Below are 24,291 nucleotides of genomic sequence, written 5' to 3' on the forward strand. Positions count from 1 at the left end.
ATTTAATACACGTTGACAGTCGATTCAAAAATTATGACTAGGTCATTATGTAGCACACAGACTACAAAGCTTGAATTACTTACTTTTTTATCTCATAAAGCATTAGGTGTGTGAACCAAAGACATCCCGACAGCCTTCCATGTAGGGATCAAAAGTAACAGAATAATACTAAATTAAATATCACATATTGAAGATGTATGATTAACAAAATTGGATTTGTCAAAATGTAAAAAAAAGAGTATTGAAAAGTACTACTGATAAAGTTACTGACTACACCAAGATGAAAAAAATAAGTTGTTGAAAATAATGAAGGAATGCACAAAACGGCTATTTTAACTATTAACCCAGTGTCCTAAGTACTCATATACTGTAAAAATACAGTGAAGCTTAAAAAACCTCACCCCAAACCACAATATTATCTCCTGGGTGTGATGAGAATTGTGTACCCATATGAACTATAAACACAGAAAGTAATCTTTTTTTTTTTCTCTACTCAACTTAATAAATGCAGCATTTTTTTCTAATGAAAAGAAAAACAAGAGGAGCTGCCAATACTGATGTGTCTGCTATCAATAAATGAGAAGTCCTGATGAGACTACAAGATCTTCCAGTACAGTAAACACACAAAATAAGCTGAGATTCATATGATGCTTTGCACTTGTATTCTACATTGGCCAAGATAACAGAAGCCCATTTCATGCTGCTATATAAAATGATCCTGGAAAAAATAAGTGTATGCTGGAAGTAGGGACACAGATTACATTTAAGTTAAAAGACACGAGATTGACAGTCCTCTCCCAGCAAAAGAATGAGCAAAGATTGTGAAGAAGTGAGGAAATATTTAACTCTTTAATGTTTCAAATGCTTATCTCCCTTTTTATCATATATGTTTAAAATGAAGTTGAAATACCTTCCATTACAATTACGGTGGGAGTCTTCAGTAACAACCCCAAACAAACAAGTTATACGTAATCGCCTCCCAAAATCAAATTATCCTTTATCAACACAAAATCTACTACCCCTACAAAAACATTGAAGAAATAGCAAACAACAATCGCCTGCTATCAATATTACACTATTCTTTTCAGAGTAACTTACATAAGGAAATAAAGAAATGGGACCTGATTTTTTTCCCCCACCAGAAGGCTGCCTAACGTACCTTGTCCTACTGCCTCCTGCAGTGCCCAATGATGCACCCCTATCCTTCTCCTGAGCCGTGACGGCTGCTTCATCATCTTTACGTTGTACTTCAGCTAAGATAACTGAGGTTTCACAATAAGGCTATATTTAATCAACAAAGCCTTAAAATACAGACTGAAAATGTTTACACAGTTATCACATTAACATATATTTTTTGAGTAAAACACTGCTGTAGACAATATTTAACAGGTGAATCCACATGACTGAAACAGTAACATAAAGGTGTACAGCTCTTCTGGAAGGATATGCAAATATAGGCGACATGTTTTATTTCATCTACAAGTTATAGACCTTTTCACTCTCTGGGCTAGTCTATAGAGCACAACTGACCTACTGAATGCCCAGCCAATGCCTAAAAGGGAAGTGTGCTATGCTGGGAAAAGGACCTCAAATGAGGTGAGCTTGTGAAAAAGTAGGAGGGCACCACCCACACCATGCCATCTGGTGCTACAGGAACGCAGAACAGCTCAGAAAGTATAGCCTGTTCGTAGGGTGTTTTGGTGAATTTGGTAAAATTTGGTCTGTTGGGTTGGGGGCGGAATAAACTCTACTCAGCTAAACCATAAGGCATTGGGAGGAACCAATGGAGAACACCAGGGTGGAGGGCAGGCTGAAAGAGAATGACCATTAAATTACACAGCTGGGATGGGCAGGTGAACTAATACATTCGTATAAATGCGTTTGCGTTAAAGCTAGGTAAGGTGTCTTGGAAGGCTGGGCTGGTAGGGAAAAGAAAATTGAAGAAAGTTGCAGTTCAGAAAAAAGACATATGCCAAAGTGAAAGCTCTCCTGTTAGGGAACAGGCACAACCATGGTAGGGATAAGCTGGAGTATGAGATCAGCTAAGCTCAGACAAAAGCTATTCACTGCCCTCAAACAAAAAAAAGGTGGAAACTAGGTCAAGTTCCTGAGGATTACCTTAAGATCGCAGCACAAGCATGCAAAAATTAGAATTCGCAATGGACATTAAAGGTAACAAAGGATCCTTCTGCAAATGTGGTAAAAAATGGACACTTTCCACTCTCCCACTCCACCTCCCTAAAAACCGGCTCAAGTTTGCACCACCCAGTCACTGAGCAGATCAGCTGCAATCCCAGGAGTTTTACAATTAGCAGTTAAGAAAAGGCAAGATCTCAGGCCTTGCGGTCCTCTTTCAGGGAAAGAGCTGTCAAGGATAAGCCAGCTCTTTTGAAATTGATATCCTAATGAATCCTGGCTCTATCAAACTTACAGAAACCACTCTTGATGTGTCAGAAACAAGCACCTCTGAAACCCCATGAAGGACCTGCAACTTATCAGCAAACAGTCTGCCTATCCTTAAAACAGCTCTATTTATTTTTATTTAAGATGAGGGGTACGGAAATACAGGCCCATCAGCTTACTTTTGATTTGCACAAAAATGTTGGAACAAATAATTATCCAGCAGATAACAACAACCACCACAGATAACAAAAGAAAACAAACAACAACAACAGCAAACAGTTAAATGCATTAACTTTCTTTCTGTAATAGATTGATGGACTCTGGGAAAAAAGTGAAGAACGGTACCCTCATTTAAGAATAGCTTGTTTCCTTGAGGACAAAAATCCTAAAAATGTTCAGCACCGTGAATCCTAAATGACAATCAAATTACTTTCTTAATAATTAAATTATATTGCATCAAAAAGCACTTGCCTTTAGCAGTTTGATTCATATGTGCGCACTCTAACCATGAGTAACTGGGTAAGCAAAGATTGGGTGGAGTTGCCATAAAAACATCTAGTATGCTTAGCACTAAAGGAAGCCTCTGAAACAGAATAGAGCCTTTTGCTTTATGATTCTCTCCGGACCTGATTCACCACTGGTTCTGTTATTGTATCTGCATACAATTAGATTTTATGAGATCTTAAATATTACCTTTATAAACATTTCATAGGATGTTGACTCTCTATCTGCAAATTGCCTATTTGCTTATTGTATCTGTTCACTGATGCCATTGCAATAGCTTATTTTTGCATTAACTTCTTTGTTGAGTCTAGTTTATCTTCTGAGAAAATCCTGGGATGGAATTTTTAATAAGAAACCCTTAAAAAAAAAAAAGATTTAACTGTAACTGGCAAAGACATTTTCCCTACAGTGATCTGTTTGCAGTGTAATTCAATCAGGGAGTTTATGCCAAGTCACCATGAGATTTCAAGAAAGTACTTTGTTTATAATTTAATCAATACAATTTGAGGAACCCAGAAAGATTTTTAAATAGTAGGCTAAATTCTGTACACACCTCCTGCAACTTTACCTGAGTTTCAGACTTTTGTTCAATAAATGCTCTCCATACGTCGTTTCTTTTGCTTCCACCATTCTTACTGTGCAAATTCAACACCAATTAAAACCTGTGGCTGACCCCCGTCTATATAACACAAATTAACTTGTTTTCAAGTAATGGAAGATGATGATGAGTGCACTGGGAGAAGATACAACAGGATCTTTGGGCTCCCTGACCAACCTACTTGACAGGTCAGCGCTAATTGATAGCTGTACTTGTCTATCCATCACTTCTACTGCAAACCTGAAAGCTTACATTCCACAAAGCACATACCCAAATTTTACTGAACTGAAGCCCAAGAATTAAGTGGATTTAACTTCTGGAAACACATCAGATGACTATTTGACTCATCGTAAATATTTAATACTTGCAAAACCTCGGGACCAACTGCAAATTGCTAATACGTCTCATTATTATTAGGTTTGCCCCTTGGAAACACCAGCTCTCAGGGTCAAATGAAATTCCATAATCCTTCTAAATTTCTTTCATGGATACTTTTAAAATTTACATTTACCTATGAAATTCATCTCACTAGGATAGGCAGGAATCTTTTAAAGTCTTCAGATAAGACAACTTAAGCAGAGACATATTTTGCCCTGTTTCTCATCAAAGCACTAAAAATTGGAAAGTTTATGCTTTCATACCGGATTTGCAGAGTATTTACATTTAAATAAGCTTAAAAAAAAGGCAAGATATATGATCTAAAAACAAAAATGAATAAAAAGCAGCCATCTTCCTATAAATGCTACAATTAATCATTATGATGAACAGATAGAAAGCAATCCACCTCGTCATTCCATAGAGCTGATGTAGCTTTTCCTTTCATACACCACAGAAGTTAATTATTATGAGCAGATGTGCTTAGATTACATGAAAATTTATACACCATGAAACTAGGCACTGAAGATATCTATATATTTTAAAACACAAATGTATTCCCTGTTTGTTTGGAGGTTTGCTTACATGGAACTTCACCAGCAACGTAGCCCACACAAAACCCATCCATCTTGCAGGCAGTGATTTTTATGTGCTCCACTAACTGATCCTTGCAAAGTGGTACTGAAAAAGCACCTGCTGGTCAAAGCAACTTCTCACAAACACAGTACCTCCGATTTGCTCCACAAATTCCCCAATGTGCACCGAATGATATCTGCCATGACCATATCACATGCTCCAGGGGGTTAAAATGCAACAGAAGAGCTAAACCCTGCAAACTCAAGAGTTCACGACTGCATGTAGCTGCTCAGTTCTCCAGACCAATTTTGGCTTGATTTATTCAAATATTACTAAAATGTCCTCCCAGAGCATGAGGAATAAGCCAGCAGCAAAGCTAGTGGTCAGCAAGGGCAGAGGTTGTAGAAGCCCGTATATTTATATCACACAGCAGTGGCTGGGAGTGCTGCCCTCTCACGTCATACATCCCCCCTGAGGTTTTGGGCTCCTCACTACAAGAAGGACATTGAGGTGCTGGAGCGTGTCCAGAGAAGGGCAACGGAGCTGGGGAAGGGTCTAGAGAACAAGTGTTATGAGGAGCAGCTGAGGGAGCTGGGGGGGTTTAGCCTGGAGAAGAGGAGGCTGAGGGGAGACCTTGTCACTCTCTGCAACTGCCTGACAGGAGGCTGTAGTGAGGTGGGGGTTGGTCTCTTCTCCCTAGTAACAAGCGATAGGATGAGAGGAAATGGCCTCAAGCTGCACCAGGGGAAGTTTAGGTTGGATATTAGGAAAAACTTCTTCACCGAAAGGGTTGTCAAGCATTGGAACAGGCTGCCCAGGGAGGTGGTGGAGTCTCCATCCCTGGAGGTATTTAAAAGAAGGGTAGTCGTGGTGCTTGAGGATATGGTTTAGTGGTGGGCTTGGCAGTGATAGGTTAGCGGTTGGACTCGATGATCTTAAGGGTCTTTTCCAACCTTAACGATTCTATGATTGTATGACATGTTGGTCTACTTCCCCCTGAATTAAACAAATGCTGAAGTAAACAGCCTTTGGCAAGCCTATTACATTTTAATAGGTCAGTTAGATTTCACCCATATTGCATACCTCTAGTTTAGGCATTTCTTTTGCCAACACAAAGACCAGGATAAGCAAAGATGCAGAAAGTTAATATCCAAGAGTAGAAAAAAGATAACTCAAAGAAATTTCAATCGCCTTGGGGCACATAACAAAGAGAACAAATATATGATTGCAGGACCAAAACTTCAGTGAACTGTCATGAAGGAACAACAGTACTGATGTTAGAATTGACCAGAAAGTGGTAAAAAGTCACATCTGCTACAAGGCTTCACATGCAAGACCCAAATTTGACATTACAAAATACCCTATTTTGGGAAAACTCTGTCAAATAACAGAATATATTATTCCAAACTTTCCTTATTTCACAAAGCCAATATCAGCAAACCTTTAATAAATGATGCACGCACCAGGCAAAACCAGGGGGTGCTAGGAAAAAAATTGACTTTAGAAAAATCTTTGTTAGAAGGTGACAGTTTTTTCATTACTATCTATTGCCATCAAAGTATAGAGATAGCTTTTTCTTGTGTAGTAATTTTATTCCAGTGGAATTCCAATTTTTTGGATGAAGTTTCTCTTGATTTATTACAATATAAAATAGATGGAATCTTCTCCTGAGTTTTTTGAGACGCAAATCAATGACCATACTGTTAATGAAAGGGGAGAAGGGGTGTTTCCAACAGGAAAAATGCTTGGAAGTATTACTGCTACAATCATCGGACTGTTTTAGAAAGTGCAAAAAACACCCTGCTCAGTATTTTTACTATTTCTGACCACATTTAGAAATGGAGCCAACAGAAAAGAGCACCGCTGGACATGTAAAGCAAATGCAATATTGACCATTTCACAGTTACCCGATGTACTCTCAGAAGTGCAAGCACTTCATAAGTATCCCTGTCACTTCCAGTTACTCTACTGTCACTTTAGCACACCTGTTTGAAAGAAAGATGTTGAGAATTTTGAAAGATAGTTTGAGACAAGGTTATTAATTTATTTTGAAATTGAAAACTCATGTCTAAAACCTCTACGGGAGACATAAAGCTATTGGGGTAACATAAATACACAAATTCAGATTCAACGAACATGACATCAGGATTCCTTTTGCACCTTTGTCGCATGTCACGTTTAACAAATCTTCTGCCTGAAGATTTACAGTAAGCCACGCTGATGAGCTCTGCCATTTAGGATGCTAATATTCATGTGGAGTATTAATGCTTAATTATTCAAAGAAACCTGACTCAATAATTTCCAATAAGAAGTGTTTCTAATGCAGAATAAGGGAAAACACAAACTACAAGTTTTACCAAGCTCCTCTGAAGGAAATTCCCCAGGCAGGCCAAACTTTAGCAGTCTGACAGTGAACAGTATCTGGTATAAATAAAATCCTGCGTTCCTTTCAACATCTCCCTTTCTCCTTTCAGCAACAGTTGGTTTTCGTTGTTTGTTGGAGCCTTTTTTGGGGGGGGACAGTGTTCCAAAGAACTGACAGAGTCCCTTAATATTTCATTGACTTAAGCAGGATCAGCATTTCAACCTAGAACCACCCATTTCTTCAGCTACGTAAAATAAATATCAAACTAAGTTCCTTTGGTACTATTGTACTATAAGAGTAAATGACTGGTCTTTATCCTTCCAGTTAACATCTCTGGAGTTTCTCAGAATTTGGTATACCACTTGGCTGATATCATTATGATCAAGGAAGAAGTCATTCTGGCAAAGATTTGGAGAATATAATCTCTGATGCTTTCCCAACAACTAAGAGTATAAAAGGTTATTAATAAGCTTGCTTATTTTTGGTCATCATAGATTCATAGAAGGGTTTGGAAGGGACCTTCAGAGCTCATCTAGTCCAACCCCCTGCAGTGAGCAGGGACATCTCCAACAAGATCAGGTTGCTTAGAGCCCCATCCAGCCTGATCTTGAAAGTTTCTAGGGATGGGGCATCCACCACCTCTTTGGGCAACCTGTTCATGCTTCAAGGCTTCCCATTTGAACTGTTCATTTGAATAAAGGTTCCCCTTAAGGCCATTTTCCAGACACCCTGGATCTTATCCTGCTCTGCTCAGATAAATTTGTAACAATTTCCCTATGAACCACAGCAGCTTTGGCATGAATTATCTTTGGATTTGTAAACGGCACAACTGTGACAAGGAGGAAATTAAAATTTTATAAAAGCAAAGGTAGATCTAAATCAGTACTGAATGGGACTGCCTGCAACATGGAGAGGTGAACAAGAGGGACAAGAAAGTGTTACATAAAATAGCAAACAGAAAGGAAACTAAACAGGACTCAAATGCCTTAAGAACAAAGGATGTTTCAATTAAATTGAAAATCATCAAAAAATTAAAACAGTTTACTCACTGCAGGGCTAACCCATAGAACTGAGGTATGCCAAACAGAAGCAGAGGCCAAAAGGTTAGGAAGAACATGAAGAAAATCAGGTATTTTTATAGCTAGTTACAGTGACAGTTATCTGAGAGCATATAAAATATTAAGGATTATAAACCCTCATGTTCCAGGTTCTAAGTTAACAAAACACTGTTTTAGGATGAAATGGCTCCGGTATTTCTGATACAGAGCACATGAGGCTGTGTGATCGGGTCTAATTACAACCCACCTGTGGCCACAGAAACAATTAATGTTACCGTTTATAACATCCTTCCTGCAAACCATGAAGCATGACCACCCAGGCCTACTGTTCACATAACAAACATTTCTCAGATTTCTATGAAAAGTCTGAATCAACTGTTCATAACTCAGATTTTAAATTGCTGGAAGCTGGTGCTAAAAACAAGTCATAATTGTAAGGGCCTGTCTCCAGTTTTAGGGAGAGATTGCTCTTCATTATGTTTCTCATTATGTCTTTCATCCTCCTGAGTAAGTCTCAGCCCAGTTTGGTTCTCCTTGGAGCTCTTTCATCTATTATACTCTGTTTAATGACAATCCATCATTTAAAAAAGGACCCCAAAACCGACTCTGACCAACGATAGTTGCTTAGATCATACAGACTACACACTAGATGAAAGAAATCTTAGGAGGACCAAAGAGAGCTGAACTTAATCAGAGGGATGAAAGACAAAATAAAAATCTGTCTACCCTTACATTTAAAAAGGAGTTTCCTTCAGATAAGATGATCTCAACTGTCTCTGTGTACCTGTTAAATATGGTATGAGTACTGTCAGATCATTTGGGACTTTTATGATTGAGATGCTCTAGCAATTCCTGTAAATTGTACACATTTGGATGGTGCTGCCTTTGACTTTGAGGTGATCAGGCCATTTGCTATTGATCTAAAACCTTCTTTCCCCCCTTCTTCCCTCCTTCCTCCTAATCAAGGCAGAAATACATAGCCTGGAAAGCTTTGATGTTCCTCTGCTTTACTTCTCATTATTTTGATCTTTCAACAATCCCTCTATTGGTACATGCTTGTAGTGTACATTTTCAGTGTTTATGCCTTCTGGCTTCAAAAGACTTGATCAAGTCTTCCCCCCCACACCCAGAAAACAAATGCTGCATGTGGTACTAAGATCCTGATATTTGTTTTATGTATCAAATAGGAACAGCATATAGTTAAGCTAGAATACCTGCTTATTTCCTTCTACAGAATGGAATATACTATCCTGTCTTTGAAGGAAATTGAATATAAGTAATTTATCTGAAGCAGTCTTCGTCATCTTTATTTTACAGAAAGTCTACAGATTACTGAGTTGCCTTTGGATAAAACGTTGCACTGTAGATTGCTGTCAGGACAAATTCTCTAAGAGTCTCTTCAATTTTTATGTTGTTGGCATAAGGCTACAGTGACAGAAATGAGTTGGAGTCTCTCTTGCTATTAGTTAGCGTCTAAAAAGTAGTGTCATGCCAATTCTCCTACTGCCTGTGAAATACTCTTACAGAAGCTATACCTGAGGTGGAAGTCAGGCCGGACCCAGACTGAAATATAGTAGCACTGTTTTAAGCATCTTGTGATGCCTGCTGACATTTCCCATGAAAAAAAAGGAGGGTAGTCCACCATCATTCTTTTGTGAACGAACTGCCACTGGAAAATCAGTATCAATCTTTCTTCCCCTTGTCCTATCAACTAAGACCCAAGGGAAGAAAAATTGGTCTACAGGAACACATTACCTGGAGATCAGTGGGATGTAATACAATACAAGGACGAATTTCCATTCCCCAAACCAGTACCTAGCTGCAGACTCCAGTATAGCCATGCACATATTTACATAGACAACTCTGCTACGCCGCCAGGTTTTATGAAATTGGCTCAGGATGATTTCTATACAAGCAGGTGATTTTATTTCTCATAAATTAAACTGCAGGAATCTCAAAGGCAGCCACGAAATGCTCAGAGAGATTGATCCATCACATCTCACATAGCCTCATCTGTCCTTCCCCTCTCCTCCTGCTCCCAGCCAATTCTAATGTTCCAAAACTGAAATAAATCCCACAGAAAACCTGTCTGGGAGAGGATACCTTCCTTGTTCCCCTGGTGCAGGAAAGGCTAAGAATGCATACATGCATATATGACATTAGTATTGTACTTTTGTCTCCTCCTCCTTAATTTTACCTTGTTTTCCTCTTTGTGGAACACTGTCACACATTTTTTTTCATTAAGCTAATCTACTATCAAATCCCCAATTAAACCCAGGCTTTGGGAAACAATTTAAAGATCAAAGCCTATAGGTAAACTGATAGAAATAAGACACAAACAATCCAGACTCATTTAACAAAACATTCATACTGCAGTGATAAAACTCTCAAATTACAAACTCACGTGCGCAGATATACACAGTTCACCAAGACTGAAGATAAGATTTAAATGTAAAATCAAGGGTAAACTTCCGTTAAGTTCAAGAGATTTTAATTTGTTCACCAATATTCGCCAGAGCTTAGACTCCTAAATACCTTATTTGTTTCTGTTAATGAAATCTGGGTATTTTGAAAAAGGATTCCTAATCTATTCTGAATTTGTGGGCAAACCAGGAATTGGAATGACTCATGAGACAGTTTTGACATTTTTATTTGACCTTAATTTTTTGTCATTATTTACAGTGGCAGAAAGTGTTATGGGACAAAAATAAAAGGGAGGATTACGTATTAAAAATGTTCTGTTTTAGGAAGCAGAAGAATAAATTTCAGGAACTTGGCGATCAGAAGAAAAAGGTAAAGTACGAGTTTTTATAATGTACATTTTTTACAACAGTATAATGCTGCTAACACATAGTCCATAACTCTTAATTCCAGACTTACTTCTTCAATACCACGACCCATCATTACACATAGCATGAGTGCTGCACGTTTTTTTCTTTAATGAAAATTTCACTCTTCTGATTTCAGAGCACGCTCAAACCTATCCAAATTGTATTTTTGGCCCACCCTTCAAAGTACTCACAATTTGCAAATACCCAGATGTGTTATAGATGGACTCTGTATTTCATTATATACACTGTCAGTGAAAATACTGAAGAGTACGCATGCCCCATGGGAAGCCATCTGAAATGGCATTCCCGGTTGACAACAAACAACTGATAACAGAGCTTTGACTGTGTTTTTTCAACAAGTTGCACAGTCACCTCTCACCCTGCATTTCTCTAGGTCATACTTTCTTATTGCACATGGGAAACTGTCATGTTGGGCTGGGCTCAATGCCTTCCTAAAGTCAAGAGAACATTATCTGTGCTGCTTTCCACTTACTTTATTGCCTAACCTCCGGCCCACTGCCTTGTCAAGGGAAGAAATCAAAGTACCAAGAACAAATAATAGCAAATCAATTCTGGTTTGGTTGTTTCTTATTACCTAATTACTCTGCATGTGTTTATAAGCTAAAAATCGCATTATCAGTGACAAGAAAATAACAATACAGATAACACGTACTTTATCAATTTGCAATATGACTTAGAGCTGCTACATCTGTAAAGCGTTGGCGAAGCCCTGGGCAGATGTGGCTGACAACAGGCCAAGACTCTCCATCCTGGAAGGGCCACCCTGTGAACCGCAATCCCAATCCTAGACAGACTTCGCTTCACAAACTTTCCTTTCAAACATATCACAAGCAAGACTCTGCACCTGTCCTTACCCTGGTAATTATTCTTCCCTCTACTATTTGCTACTAATGCTACCATCTTCCAGACAGTGATGCTGGCTGGGACCACTCAAGTTCAGCTCACTGTGCTCCTACTTGTGTCCCCACAACCACCCATTACCAGTGGGTCCCTAGACCAGCATCATCAGAAAAAACACTGACAAACCTAACGAACCCCCAGCATCACTCAGAATAAGGCTCAAGTTGCCAGTGTCCTACCAGGCAAAGCTAATAACGGAGGGAGCTGCTGATGATAGGTAATGTAAGGTGTTACCAGCTGGACAGATTTATACACAGGACTGCACCACAAAGTACTGCTCATAAAATACCACCATCTAACTGAAGCAGTTCGTGTCTTCACCACATTCACTGTCATAAATGTATTAATTGTAAACTTTAGGTCACCACATCGCCTCTAGCCTGTAAGTTATAAAAGAATTCTAATATGTACCTCCTGAAATTGGTAATTCTGTGCAAAAGCATTCTGCAACTCAAATCACAATGAATGCATCTGTTAATTTAGCTAATCAGCAGTTATATTAACTACCTACAAAACAGGGAATAAGAACTGTTGAGTGACTATCTTATGAACAAAAATCATGGTAACACTGATGCTTTTTTGATGGCACATCTCATTATAAATAGGTTACCATAAATTAATTTCAGCAGAAACAACAGTAATGTATATGGCCATTACTGTGTTACAGATTGATAATACACCAGATAATACAGCTAAAGGATGCCTGTTTGAAATATCTTTGTAGATGCAATGTTAACAGGTAATATCAAAATTCATCCTTTCACCTTGCTTATTGTGGAACACGTTAACTTAGTCACTAACTTATTGTAGATTATGTTTGCAATCACAGTTTTGCCTACATTTTACATTAGATTTTACTGGACCAATCACTGCATTTAGACACACTCAGAAAACTTAGATAGCAGATTGTTACAATTTTTGTTCTCATAATGATAAGTTTTTGATCTGCATCGCAGTCTAAAACGAGTCTTGTCTGCAATATCACTACAGCTATCAGGAAGCTCCAGAGCAAGAGCCAGAAACCTGCACTGAAGGAGACAGGAATCTTAAATTGCTTAAGTCCGGTGCTGCCTGCATTCTACTTTTTCACTGTCAATTCATACATCAACTTTTCAACTGAAACGGATTATATTTAACACCAACCATCTTAGCAAAATCCACGTGGTGTGAATTTACAACCCGGTTAAAGAAGGAAAGAAATACATCATACGTGGCCTGACAGAAGAGCATACCAAAAAATATATTCTACTGAAATGCACAATGAGGCTATCCAGTATCGATCCATCCCGTGACCTCAGGCGCGCCAGGGAGACTGCGCTTCTCCAAAGCAGAGAGTAGTTTCTTGTTACTGCATTGGTGGGTTTGTTGTTGTTTTCCTGTACATAAATCAATAAATTATTCTCTAAGAATATTTGTTGCTCTGGGTCACAGCATTTCTGTGTTCTTGTGATGGGGAGCTACAGCTCTGAGATGGACTTACTGTCTTGTTAATACAGGGATATATGGTCAAATCCCCCAAATGACTCACAGTTACAAAGTAGCAGGAGAAATAAGACATGACATGTTCCATTGCTGCAGCTTCTCCTTGCTTTTGGAAAGTAACTACTTTTTTCATAACCATGTTGTCAGTTTATTTCCAAGACTGTTTTTTAAAGCGGACTCTCATTACATCAGTCTGGTCTTTAATACGTGTTTATTTACTTTATCAATGGCTTTTGAAGCAGCCTTCAAAGACACTTGCTTAAAACAGGCTTCCCATCCACTAATTAAACCTTAAGAATCCCTTGTAATGAGCAACACATTTTTCCCCCCAAAATGTAAATGTCTAAGGTGGCCGCTCATGTCAGCACTGAAGGGAGAGGTCATTTCTGAAGGATCCTCCATCACAAACATCAGAGAACAGTAAAGTCACTGAAGGGCATCCAAAGCAGAAGCAATTTTCTCACAGTCTTGACACCTCCTAGTAAATTAGTCACTTGTCGAGGAAAATGACAGCTATATAGCAATAGAAAAGCTTGTAAAGCTCTTCATTTACTGTTAGAAATGTTGTCTATGTCACTGTCAAACACCAGTAACATCCCCACCCTGTTTTACTCTCAAGTACCCTATCTCAGGGGCATTTTGCAAATCATGCCTTAATGAAGTTTAAATAACAACTATATTTCTTAGCTCTAAATGCTACCTTTCTCTTACCTGCATGATTGTTTTCTGAATGAGTTAGTCCACTGAAGCTGATATATGAAATGAAAGGCCGTTGTAATTAGTATAATATTATTCCAAGATAAAGCCGTGAAAACTGCATCATCAGACAACCGTCATCTCTGGCTATTCTGCTTATTATTCAGAGACAAATTCTGATATCTTCTGCATGTTACATAGTACATTTACACACAATTTCAGGGGAAACACTTATGGAACAAGATCTCTAAGTATCTATCTCAGAATCTAGCCTAGAGAAAGAATGGACCTTGAAAGTCATTTCAGACTTCACCTTCCTTCAGCACAGTCATTGTTCTAAATAGGTACACATAAACATACGCTTCCTTTCCCTAGCAATAATTTATATTAATTCAATGCTCTTATATAATTGGTTAGATACAATAGTCACTGAAAACTGGAATCTTATGTACATGACAGTCAGAATATAGACAGCAAAAGAAAAAAAAAATCTAAAAATGGATGCTCGAAGGAACAGCAAGACTGATTATCTTCAGTGGTGAAAGGGTAATTGCTGTTACATGGTAAAAAATAAACTGGGCAAATTCATATAAATACTCTTTGGAGAATAAGCACTTACTGGCTAAAGACGCTGACACATTATGCAAGCCAATTACTGTGTGGAGTGGTGGCGACACCTTGAATGCAAACTTGTTTGTAGGATGCCTGAACATTGCAGGAAAGCATCTATTTATAATACCTGGCATTCTTCCGCTGATGGCACAGATTCCCCAGAAACGACCCACAGACTCACAGAATCGTACAATACAATTCAGAACAGAAGGGACGCCTGAAGGTCCAATGCCTGCTCTAAGTGTGACTGACCTCAAAGTTAGAAAGGGCTGCTCAAGACCTTATTCAGTTAATTTTTCAGTATCTCCAAGGAATCCACAGTCTCTCAGGGCAATCTGGGAACTTTCCTCACTCCAGCCTATGACTGTACATGTCTGGGAAGAGTATGGCTCCATCTTCTCTGTGAACTCCACTCCCATTAGACACTTTTCCAGGCTGAACAAACCCAAACCCCCAGCCTCACCTCACACGTTTTTTTTCAAAAATATCTCCAAAGACCTTCTTCATGGTGAAGAATGAGAGGATCAGAAGTCCTCCACTGTCAAGGTCTACAAGCTGAAAAGACCCGGCAAGGCACGTAAGCAAAAGCAACCCTTGGCTAAATGGCTACTCCCTGACAATATGGTGACACAGCACCTCTTCACACATGCTAGCTCCTCTTGAAGAGCTCACATAGCACCAAGGTGGGGGTATTAACAGCAGCTTTATGAAAGTTTCCCTTACTAAACACTTCTATAGGTAAGATACAGAATCACTGAAAATCTAGCAGCTTGTTTTTTGGAAGCAGTAAGGTCAGAGTTAGCAGCTTGGTCTCAGCTGCCTTCTCCACAGAGATCCCTCCCCTTGTTTGTAGGAAACATCTTGAAAATCTTCTTGCACGAGTTTCACCTGAGAACTCATTTTCCTGAAACCTCACTCATCCTCAGTAATACCTAGCAGATTGGTTCTATCACTACATGTACTTATGAAAACCAAAGCCATTACAAAAACCACAGTTAATTACAAAAACTGCACATAGCACTGAAATAAATTTTGCTTAAACCCACCAGGCTATGGGACTCCTTTCCCATGATTACCCCAGAACAGCACATAGCCTATGTAATTGTTGGACTAGTCTCCACAGAGCAAAAATAAGTGTGATACTCTTCTGTTATACTTCAAATTCTGTCAGAGTAAGATTAATACAAAGTTCATGCACCTACTGGAGCATAAAGATTACCTTCCCCTCACATGAGATTGAGGAATACATTTTAGGACACCTCAATTTACAGACCTCTCTGAAAACCTTGCAGAAAGGCTTGTGGTCAAAACCTAGTTAAAGATATTTACTCCTTTGAGCTTTAGTTTAAAATGCATTTCTTCTTTCAGATACAGCCCACATACTGTCAGGGCTTTTCTTTCTTTCCCTTTGTTTCCAGATTATGTAAGAAATTCACTTCATCTTTGAAGAACAGTTTCCACCCTTGTGAAGGAGTAAATTATTATGTCAAGTTTCTTCAGTTAGCGTACCTGTATAGTATTTTTTTTCAATAAAAATAACCTTTTGTTAAAGGTTTCATTAGATTTCCCAGGAAACTGATAACAGCCAAATCTCCAGCCATCTGCAGGAACCACTACAGACTCTGATCATATACTCTGAATAGTGAAAATTCTTCTCCAGCACCTTTATTCAGACAAAGGGATCACTGTATTGTCCAAGTGCTTAATCATGCCAAGGGCAGGAGCCCAAAGCCTTTACCCACGCTGAACTTCTCTAATAGTCTTAATGAAAATCAGGACTCAGGGAAATTATTAGTAAAATGTGAAATCACAAGAAAATATCCTTTCCACTTTTAGCACCAAGAATGGATTACTTCATAGACATCTATAGATAGATAGCTCTTTTAAAGCCCACATGCTTCATCTTTAGGCAGAGGAGCAGGTTACTTTAAAGATACCTCAATGCCCAGCATACATCCCCTCCTATGCTGCAAGCATACTATCACGCTACCGGTACTTTAACATCCAGCACAGCAGCAAAACTGTACAATGGCTCCACTTCCCAAAACACTTCAAGGTTCCAAATTAGCTACCATAAAAGAGTAAAGACCCTACTGGAAAGTCACCCTCCAACACCTGAAATATTTGGAGGCTGGATGCAGAAAGCTTACCCCTTGACCGCAAACCATGTCCACACGCCTCACTATGTCCCGGCACACCCTGTGTCACCCAATGCGGCACCAGCACACAGTGACTCCACTGGTGTGTCTTCCACCTGTGAGAGGAAATGGTTAACAATTCAGTGCTTAAAACTAGAAAACATGTCCAGGCAAAAAATTCAGTTACAAATGATGATATACTGTGGAGACGTAAGGAAAAACAGAGTCAAAAAGCTGTAATTACTCCTCAAACAAGCTCTGTGAACTGGAATTCAGATGCAAAGTTCACCTTCTAGAAAGCCATATCACCCTCCAACCATGTTTCCCTTTCTCATTTTTGTAGGGCACAATTCAAAGTCACATGAAAATACACAGGAAACATCTTCAGTAGGCTTTGAAATCAGGCTCTCCTGCTGCAAGCCCATCCTCACACAACTGGTGCTGTACCCAATCTGCTCTCCAAGCCAGGATGCATGTCAGTCAAGAACATGAGAAAGCAGCTATGCGGTACGGAGCCAGGCAGAGCTCAGTGGTGTGGCTCCTGCTGCGGCACTGCCTTCAGCTCCCCGCTCTGCCCTGAGACCATGTCCTACAGGATGTGCAGGCTGAAGATTTATATACAAAGACATAATGCTTTTCTATTTATTAATATTGTATAACAGATGGGTCACAGAATTTTAATGAAGAACACTGAGTAATTGCCCTATTGTACTATTTGTCTAATCAGAATTTTTTAAAGTGCATATTATTCACTGGAAGGAGGAAAAGACAGGGGAAAAGACAAGAGTTTCTGCAATAAGCATACAATTATGACTAAGGCAGTTGAATGCTTGTGGTCCCAAAATAGCTTACGTTGATTTTTAGGTACATTATGGGGGAAGTTCCCAGTAATAGCTTCCTCAAACACATCAAACCCTGAGGTTACCATTTCTAGGAGCTGTGTCTATTGGTTCTTGTTCTGATGATGCCAGATCTACTGAAATCTCCAATTTGAAATCTACTTCTACACATTTTGCAAGGTTTGTGGTTCACACATTGTTATTTGTTTATAACTCCGCATTTTCCAGTTTTATTTCATTTTCTGGTGAAAACTGTGCAGGACAATCAAGTGATTTCTGGAGAAGTGGAAACCCACTAGCAAGAGACTGATTCCAAGCTAACACTTTTTACCTATACACTGGACAGATGGGAATATCTTCACATTCTCTTTCCTCATACAAGGTGTCCGGGCATGCCTGTCCCCCATTGGCAGCATCCTGAACAATAATCCTATACCGGGACTGCTTAACTGCAGTGGCATTGCCTGTAAAATAAAGACAAAAATTGCCTTCCAGACACAGTTGGCACCCTGAATTAGTGATCTCGCCACCTTGGTTAAAAACATGCTTTGCATTTGATTTATATTTTGAATTCATGAGCACTCTGGCACTACCCAAAGAAGGCAGGGAATGGTACGTTGGATCGAAGGCACCATTACTTGCTTTAAAATTACCAGTAATTCAGCAGAACAGCACCTGGAAGGTTGATAAATCAACAGCCTAAGAGATGCATCAAAAAACATCTATTTAACAGAATAACAAATCAGACGAGAAAGTGTGAGCAAATACTTAAACACCTGAACAGGAGAAAAGAATAAAAAGTAAAAAAAAAAAGTCAAACTGTCATAACGGAATACTTTGTTTCTGAAAACACATTCAGGTGGTCTCAGATTACTACCAGTAATCCATCTTTTTGGGTCTAGAAATTATAGATAACTTCCTGATAGGAAAACCATTGGAACCAACAGAGGCTAACTCTTTACTTAACCAGAGTCAATGCAAGATCAGTCGATCTGGAAACACAGTTCACAAAATCTACAGTACAGAATGCAGCATGAAAGACAACGATAAGATTTATCTATATATCTCTATAGGTAAAATAAACCCAATCCTTGGCTGCAAAAGTGGTAAGTACAAACTGAGACCTGATTTAACTGCTGTGTATGGCATTAATCCTTCTTTGGGTACTGTACTCACATTTCAAAAACAGATGCTAAAAAACTGAGAAGGCATATCAACAGAAGTCCATAAAGGATTCCAGACCAGGCAAAAGTCTTTCAATAGTGGACTTCTTCAGATTTGTCCAAGACAGGAAAGCGGTGTATAAATTAGTCCACTTAGACAAGTATTATTTTTCCAGCTCAAGATAAGGCCAGGGCTGCAGTAGCAAAGTCACAGTGCATTAGAAGGAAAACTTAGGAAAAGTCACCCCATGAACACAAAGTACAAGTATAGATCCAATAAAAATGGTTGCCTCTAAAAATACCAAGTTATAAAAGCATTCACTCACACACGTGCTATCACTGTGAGATCACCCCAAAGGGTCTTCGGACCTGACAGGAGGTTGCTCACCCCAGCTGCTACCTTGAGGCAGGATCCCCCTCCTGCTTCTTTAACAGCCACTACCTGAGCCAGTTCTACAGCTTCCTACAGTCTCCCTTCAGCTGCCTGATACAGCACTTGTAAAGCCTCACAGTCTTTTCTTAAAATCTCACCAAAATCATCGCTGCTGTAATTAAGCTAAACCTTCTTTCTCTCTGTGCACTAAACAAACAAAATATTTTATCCCTACTGTCTGATGCATAGCCTTTATGACATCATAAGGGCTTGTATCCCGGTTATGTCTTCCCCTCTCTAAATTAAGAAAACACAGTTCTTCATAGATCCCATTTAATCATCTCTCATTACTCACTTTCTTACAACACGGTACACAAGGAATCCCACCCGCAGGCTCACCAGTCCACAGTACAGTAACACCTTTGGTGTTTTACAAGCCCAATATGAGTTTTAGCATTTCAAATGGTTGACTTCAATTAATTTTGTAGTCCGTTGTATCTCCAGAAGTGCCTGAGACAGTATTGAGGTCTTTACTTCTCGTTCTGTCTTTGTACAATTGATTTTTCCTTCTCAAGTCATATTTTGAGAAATTTCTCAGTGATTTCAATATGACTTAATATATTGCCTATTATGTTTGCTACCTTTTTCAACTCTGCACCATCCACTGATGTTATTATGCAAGCACACAAGCTGTTCAGACAAATATCACATAGAATTGGGACAAGAGTTTTTTGTAGGACTCTCCTTGGCTCATGTTCCAGTTTGATGATCAATAGTGGACATCTATAAGCCGAAGCAGCTTTGCAGAGAAGGACATGGGATTCCTGATGGACAAGTTGACCATGAGGCAGCAGTACGCCCTTGCAGCAAAGAGGGCCACGGCATCCTGGGCTGCATTGGAAGAGCATCACCAGCAGGCCGAGGGAGGTGATCCTTTCCCTCTCATCAGCACTGGTGAGACATCTGGGTCCAGTTCTGGACTCCCCAGAAGAAGGAGGACATAGGCATACTAGAGTAAGTCCAGTGAACAGCCACAAAGACTAGTTAGGGACTGGAGCATTTGACACACAAGAAGAGACCAAGAAAGCTGAGACTCTTCAGCCTGAAGAGGAGAAGGCTCACGAGATCTTATCAATGTGTATCGACAACTGATGGCAGGCATTAAAGAAGACAGAGACAGACTCTTTTCACAGTGATATCCACTGTGAATTTTTTCAAGCAGCTGAGTACCCATTTAACAGTGATTTAATTCAAGTCACTGTTCCTCAGCTTCCTGATAAAAGTTTAATGTGCCAAAAATCTACCACTTCCCTTAATTATAGTAGCTATGCTGTCAAAAAAAAAAAGATATTAAATTTATTGGGCACTATTTGTTCTCAATAAATCCATACTGGCCAGCTTATCAGAATCTGATTCTTGAAATGTTTATATGTTGAGTAATAACTTGTTCTAGTGTTTTTCTACATAACAAAGTTAGGATGAGTAATCTACAATTTGATTGACCTTTCTGTTGGGGGTGGTGGTGGGGGGGAAGGTGTTGATTGGATGGTTGGTGTGGTTTGTGTTGGTATTACTGAGTTTTAGTTAGTTCCTTAGGACTTATCAATTCCTCACCCAGAAGAGTCACTAGATGCTCTGGTGTTACTTTATTACTTTCTTCTCTATTCACACAGCCCCATTGACAGGGGAACTTGTAATTTATTGAAATACTTATTCTTTAGTCCACTCCTCTCCTGGCTGCAGACAGGAAACACATTCCCTGTGTTGCGTTTCTCTTGTTTCTCAGTAAGTAACAGACAAATATTTCATTCAGCTTCCCCTTACTTCCAATCCATCTATATAATTCTTGTTATCTAATACCCTCCTATAGCTTAACTTGCAGTATTGAATTCTATACTATATTTTTAAATTCACCTTCTGTTTCATGCTTGTTTCTAATTTTTCTGAAACAATTTGACAATCAGAAAGGAAACAAGCTTCTGAACAACACTGTTGATGAGAAAAGCTAAAAACAGGGCGATGCTAGCTGTGTGCAATGTTTTCTCTTCATGGTGTGAAGCTTGAGCATGCAGGTTGTATACAGACCTACACGCACCTTGCTCGCCTGTGCTACCGACTTGCTCTTGTCATAGTTTCAGAATAGAAAGTAGAGTCCAGTTGGGCTTCAGCCCTTTGTACAGTCGTTCTTGGTAGCTTCCAGGTCTTCTACACTCCCATTTGCATAGAACATGTCCCAAGAGGTGTAGTTACCAACTCCCCTGAGTTTGTTGAAGTCTAGCTTTTTTTAAAATGTCTTGCTGATATTGCCATCCTTCCCTTCTAAGAATCATGAACTCTATCACTTTGTGATGATTTTCATTCAAATTATCTACCACCATTAGAATCTTAGCCATTTCCTTCCTATTAATCAGTACCAAATCTAAATGAGCTTCCCACAGTAATTTTCTTCACCTCAAGAAACTAAATTATCCTCAACATTTATTGCACATTACTCAAACCCCATTTTCAAAATTGAATTTCCTCATTGGCTTTTCTACAGCATTCCTTACAAATGTTAATGAACATAACTTTTATATCTCATTTAAAATTGCTATAGTCTGATTTTCCAGAGTATTAGCATTATGTAGGACTGTCCTTTCAAAGCCGAACTTCAGCTGATTTCAAGCATGGCTATGACTGCTTGCCCTCCTGAAAAAATCACACCTCAGGATCTCAAGAGAATCTTAACTTCTGTGTCCTTGACTTTGCAACTCAGATAATGCTGTTTGAGAATTTTCGGGATGCCTTACCTCTGCTTGCACTCCCACCTCCCTGTCTCACCAATCTCCTGTCCTTACAGACACATACAACTCCTTCTATCAAACCACTCTTCTCACATTCCTCCCTTGCTCTTGTATCTTTGCTTCCTCTGCGTTTGTTCCCCATGGCTTCCCTGGTACCCTGCCCAGGGCTTGGAAAGGTGGATCAGCGTTGTCAGATGAGGGACAAAGTCCTTGCTCACTACTGTAAAGTCTGCTGTATCTTGACAAAATAGCTGGTCCAGCTTTTGTAGAATAGGATATTTCAGTTGGAAGGGACCTACAACGATCATCTGGTCCAAGGGCCTGACCAAAAGTTAACGCCTGTTATTAAGGGCATTGTCCAAATGCCCCCTAGACACTGGCAGGTGTTTACTGGAAACATTCAGCTTCATCCTCTTTGCTCCTGACCAGATGGAAAGATGGAGTCTGGTCAACGCAAGACTCTGAGCACACAATAAGGACAGATCCTCCGAGATTTTAATCACCAAAACCAGAGCCGTCTTCAGTATTTTTGTGCAGATAAGAGCTTTTAAAGGAATAAGTCTTTAACTTTTACGAACTCTGGCTGAGTGTTTGTTTATGAGAACTGGAAGTGGCAGATTCTCGACAGAAACTGCCTGTCACAAGGTAGAGGTCACTGGAATTCCTAATCGAGGCATGCCATGTATTTTATCCACTTTTACCCCATCTCATTTCAAATCTGATTTAGGGCATGGAGAAATAAATTGGACAGTTACTACCCAACATTTCACGTAAACTTGTTTCGACAACTAAACACCAGTGAAATTTCTAACCTTCACCCTGGACAACCATTGCCCAGAAGAGGAGAGGTACTCATAGGTACCATCTCTCTTCAGGAGGGAGATGAAAAATGGTATTTATTGTTAGGTGTTTTCTTTTTTTCATCTCCTCATTTTAAATCTATGCTGACAGACCAGAAAGCACATCATCCACGCTGAAAGCAGTCACCTCCCCAGGACTTCTTCACCACCAGGTGTCGAGGAGGAAAACCTACATGTTGCTCATTCAAACCGTTTCATACTCTGAAACCTCCATACTGATTCTTTGATTCTTGTTTCGATTCATCCTCAAAGACCCATTAAAACAGATATATTATAGAAGACTGCAGCAGACAGTTGTCACCTTTAAGTATCTGAAATGGCAGAGAATCAATAACTTGCAACAACCTCCCTGTTCCTGCCTCACCAACAGGTGGTTGGATTCAGTTGCACTTCTTTTGTGAATTATGTTGTCCGTCCATCTGTTACTGCCCTAAGTTCACCGCTGTCTACACTTCTGAGGTATGAGATAATCCTTCGCCAGAAGACAGCCTGTTGTCTGATGACATTTAAATGTAGGGAAAATGTCAGCTCTTTTATTGTTAGATAGTAAAGTTGGTTGCATTTTCCCAGATAAACTACAAACAGCTTAACTGGTAAAGTTCTGTGTAAACCTGATTTAGTGATTGCATGTTTGTCTAAGCTCTGATCTTATGCTGGTACACATTGAATTTTAAATCTGCCAGGCAATACCTGTTCCCGCTTGATCTGCTTAGTAATTCACCATCTGTATATTGTTTTCATTAAATACAACTTTCCTGTTAAAAAAAAACAAAACCCCTAAAAACTCACATATGTATAGCAGTTTTGAAATTTCATTACCGTGCTGAGGTTTTAATTGCAGAACGCAAATTAAAAAAAAAAAATCTTGCAATGCAGCCATATCAATAACAGATCTAGGAAAAAGCAAACTCCCCCAATCTAAGAAGTTTTAATTTAGAATTATATTAAAATGATACCACTGCCAAGGAGGGTAAATAATTAATTTCTTCTCATTTTAATTGTAGACTATTATTTAATAAACAAAGTAATTTACCAGGTAATTTATTCTACTTCTTCATAGGCAGCTCATTTAAAGTCTAAAAATAAATTCCTAATTAAAACAGGATTCACTGTTTTAGAAAGCAACTCATTTTCCTGTAAAATCTAACAAGGACTATGCTAAAGCATCCACTGAAAATCTTTGAAGGGCAAGGAAGCCACCAACAAAAATGAAATATTCTGACAGCTGAGAAGGCTTTTATCTGAACAATTAATGAAACTCAAAAATTTGTCACAAAAACTGACACTAGATCCTTATAAAGGAACTTTGCTCGTGTCCAAAAACTAGCCAACTAGATCAAAGAAATGTACAGTCCTTGAAAAAGCACAAAGCACAGGGGTTATTTGCACAAACCCTGTACGTACATCTAGGCTGGTCAAGACAAATAAATTTCATATAATGTAGCAATTCCTTGTATACCCTTACAATGTTAGGGCCTTGGACTGCTGACTTTGAAGCCAGAAGCCCAGAAGGAATTTACCCCAGGCAAAGGGAACTTACATCTCCAAATGTGCTCTCAAGGATCCCACAGGCCCCCAACAACACCAGTGTCAATGACACCCCAAGTCCAAAATTCATTCAGATGAATGCCCTAAAAATTATTAGACTGACACGAACTACAATTACTGCACGTTTCTAGGCCAATTCTCTAATTTTTCCCACAAATTCTGACCT

The 24,291-nt window shown here is 39.2% G+C and overlaps 1 protein-coding gene across 2 annotated transcripts in view; it reads right to left on the bottom strand.

Moving 5' to 3' along the window:
• The window catches only part of THSD7B (thrombospondin type 1 domain containing 7B), a 284,929-nt gene that overhangs the window by 119,230 nt on the left and 141,408 nt on the right, over positions 1-24,291 (bottom strand). For both annotated transcript variants that reach the window (XR_012660584.1, XM_075092835.1), the window contains exons 11-12: positions 17,730-17,862; positions 16,572-16,675 (exon numbers count right to left, since the gene is read on the bottom strand). Coding sequence is in view for 1 of the 2 variants with exons in the window: in XM_075092835.1 (XP_074948936.1) it covers positions 16,572-16,675; positions 17,730-17,862 (237 nt within the window). In the remaining variant the exon portion in view is untranslated. The remainder of the gene's footprint in view (positions 1-16,571; positions 16,676-17,729; positions 17,863-24,291) is intronic.

This window comes from Phalacrocorax aristotelis, chromosome 5 (assembly GCF_949628215.1).
Source record: "Phalacrocorax aristotelis chromosome 5, bGulAri2.1, whole genome shotgun sequence".
In the NCBI taxonomy this organism is placed as follows: domain Eukaryota; kingdom Metazoa; phylum Chordata; class Aves; order Suliformes; family Phalacrocoracidae; genus Phalacrocorax; species Phalacrocorax aristotelis.